Source organism: Sinocyclocheilus anshuiensis, unplaced genomic scaffold (genome assembly GCF_001515605.1).
Source record: "Sinocyclocheilus anshuiensis isolate Anshui unplaced genomic scaffold, SAMN03320099.WGS_v1.1 scaffold1355, whole genome shotgun sequence".
NCBI lineage: Eukaryota > Metazoa > Chordata > Actinopteri > Cypriniformes > Cyprinidae > Sinocyclocheilus > Sinocyclocheilus anshuiensis.
Genome location: NW_015540070.1, coordinates 601013 through 603128, shown reverse-complemented (window position 1 = coordinate 603128; position 2116 = coordinate 601013). Strand labels below are relative to the sequence as shown.

The 2116-nt window shown below is 37.2% G+C and overlaps 1 protein-coding gene across 1 annotated transcript in view; it reads left to right on the top strand.

The window, feature by feature from the left end:
• The window catches only part of LOC107687179 (adenylate cyclase type 1-like), a 49174-nt gene that overhangs the window by 21413 nt on the left and 25645 nt on the right, over positions 1-2116 (top strand). The window contains exon 9 of the mRNA XM_016484407.1: positions 1425-1619. Within this exon, the coding sequence (XP_016339893.1) occupies positions 1425-1619 (195 nt within the window). The remainder of the gene's footprint in view (positions 1-1424; positions 1620-2116) is intronic.

Below are 2116 nucleotides of genomic sequence, written 5' to 3'. Positions count from 1 at the left end.
AAGTTGATGTATTTCCTCAGCGACCAGCACGGATCAGCTCCAGGCATGACGAAGCGGATATCGTCCTCTTTTGGAAGACCAAACAAAGTAGTTTCGCTTTCACAACGAAACACACGGCAACAACAATACTACAGTGAGAATCAAAGTTACGCCTTCTTTCTTTGCGTGAACATTTGGGCGGCGTTATGCAAATCTTCCCACATCGTGACGTAGACATGTGGGGGCGTGTTAGAACGAGCCATTTTAGGTAGGTGTGGTTGACTCTTAACTTTTATAAAGAATATCTCTTTGGATTTGAGACTTTAGTCTTTGCAACTTTACAGATCTTCTTTATGCACCAAGAGCTTGTAACACTCCAAAGAGAAAGGAAAAATTGAAATCGCATCATATGACCCCTTTAAGCATAAAACCACTCCTGTTACAGTTTAAGATTACTGAGTATATGAGGTAAAATTGGTAACACTTTAGAATAGGGAACACTTATTCACTATTAACTTGAGAAATTAAAATTAATTGTGGTCTGATGTTCAATCGAAGTGGCATATCAGAATGGTCTGCCCTAATTTAGTCAAGTGTATCTGCACAACAACCAAATTTACAAAGGTTTGGCTCATGAATATTGACAACTCAATTAATATTTATGAGCTAAGACATCGCCATGTCATGATGTCACAACCAGTCATTGAAAAGTTCCATTGCTGCTGATATATTGTGATTGCTGTTTTTTTAAATCCTCCAACATTTATTAATCCAAGATCCTAAAATTACCCGAAGTCACCTTTTACACCCACACAAATCACATTCACTGTGTTAATCCAGTGCACTCTCTAATGCCACTCCTTCAGATGAGTGGATGATTGCACACAGATCCAATCACTACTGCAGATTTACTGTTCTCATCATGTCTGACCCTCTCTCTGTGTGTGTGTGTTTTGACTTGTATCAGTGCATAATTAAACATCTTATCACCATTGCATGTGTGAGAAAATATGCTGAGATGTGTTGAACACCCATCTGTCACCATGTACTGTAGATGTGTGTGTAGATGAGTTTAAAAGTACACGTGAGTGTGCTGTTCTTTCTTTTTACCTAATTGTAATGGGGTAGTTTACCTTAAAATGAACTTTTGTAATCATGTACTCATCCTCATGTCATTGTAAACCTGTATGCACACAAATAAAGTCATTTTGTAATGTTAACTCTGTCAAACTCAAAAAAGCACCATAAAAGAGGTCCATATGACTCCTGGCAATATATTTTAAATCTTCTGAAGTCATATCATAGCGTTGCATGTAGAAGAAACCAAAATTGATGACACAATTTACTGAAAATCTTCATTTCAGTTGGAAGTTATTTGTATCTAAACTTGAATTTTCAAATTTGGAATCTGCGATACTGTATGTACATTTTCACTGTGTTTCCAGAGACGAGCGCTACGAACAGCTTCTGAGAAGCTGCGCAATCGGACGTCATTTTCGGCGGGCATGGTGCAGAACTCTCCCGGGACCAGAGTGAACCGTTACATCGGCCGTCTGATAGAAGCACGACAGACAGAGTCAGAGACGGCAGACCTCAACTTCATTACCCTCACATACAGGAGCAGAGAGAGAGAGCAGAGAGTGAGTAAACACTTGACCCACAAGGCTGGCTTAAATGTTTAAAGCATCTGCATGATGGGTAAACATGTATGTGAGAGCAGGACTAGTTGTCACATGGGGACAGAGAGGGTTTGAACCTTTTAAAATAGAATGAGTTCTTGCTACAGCTGCTGGATAAATGAGTAATCACCATAAAACCACAAAGACATACATCTGACCCCCAGATTTTAATGTCATAAATAAATGTCTGGTTTTAAATGTTATACATTTATTGAAATAATTTTTAATTGAAATGTTTGTTGGCCAAAACAAAGGTATGATAAAGTTTCCTTTTACATTTTTGCTGTGCCATGAATTTTTTATTTTTTTTCTGTTTTGTTATTTAAATATTTTACTGTTTAAAGGGGTCATATGATGCTTTTTTAAAGATCATTATTTTGTGTATTTGGTGTAACAGAATATGTTGACAGGCTTTAATGTTCAAAAAACACATTATTTTCCACATACTGTGCATTATT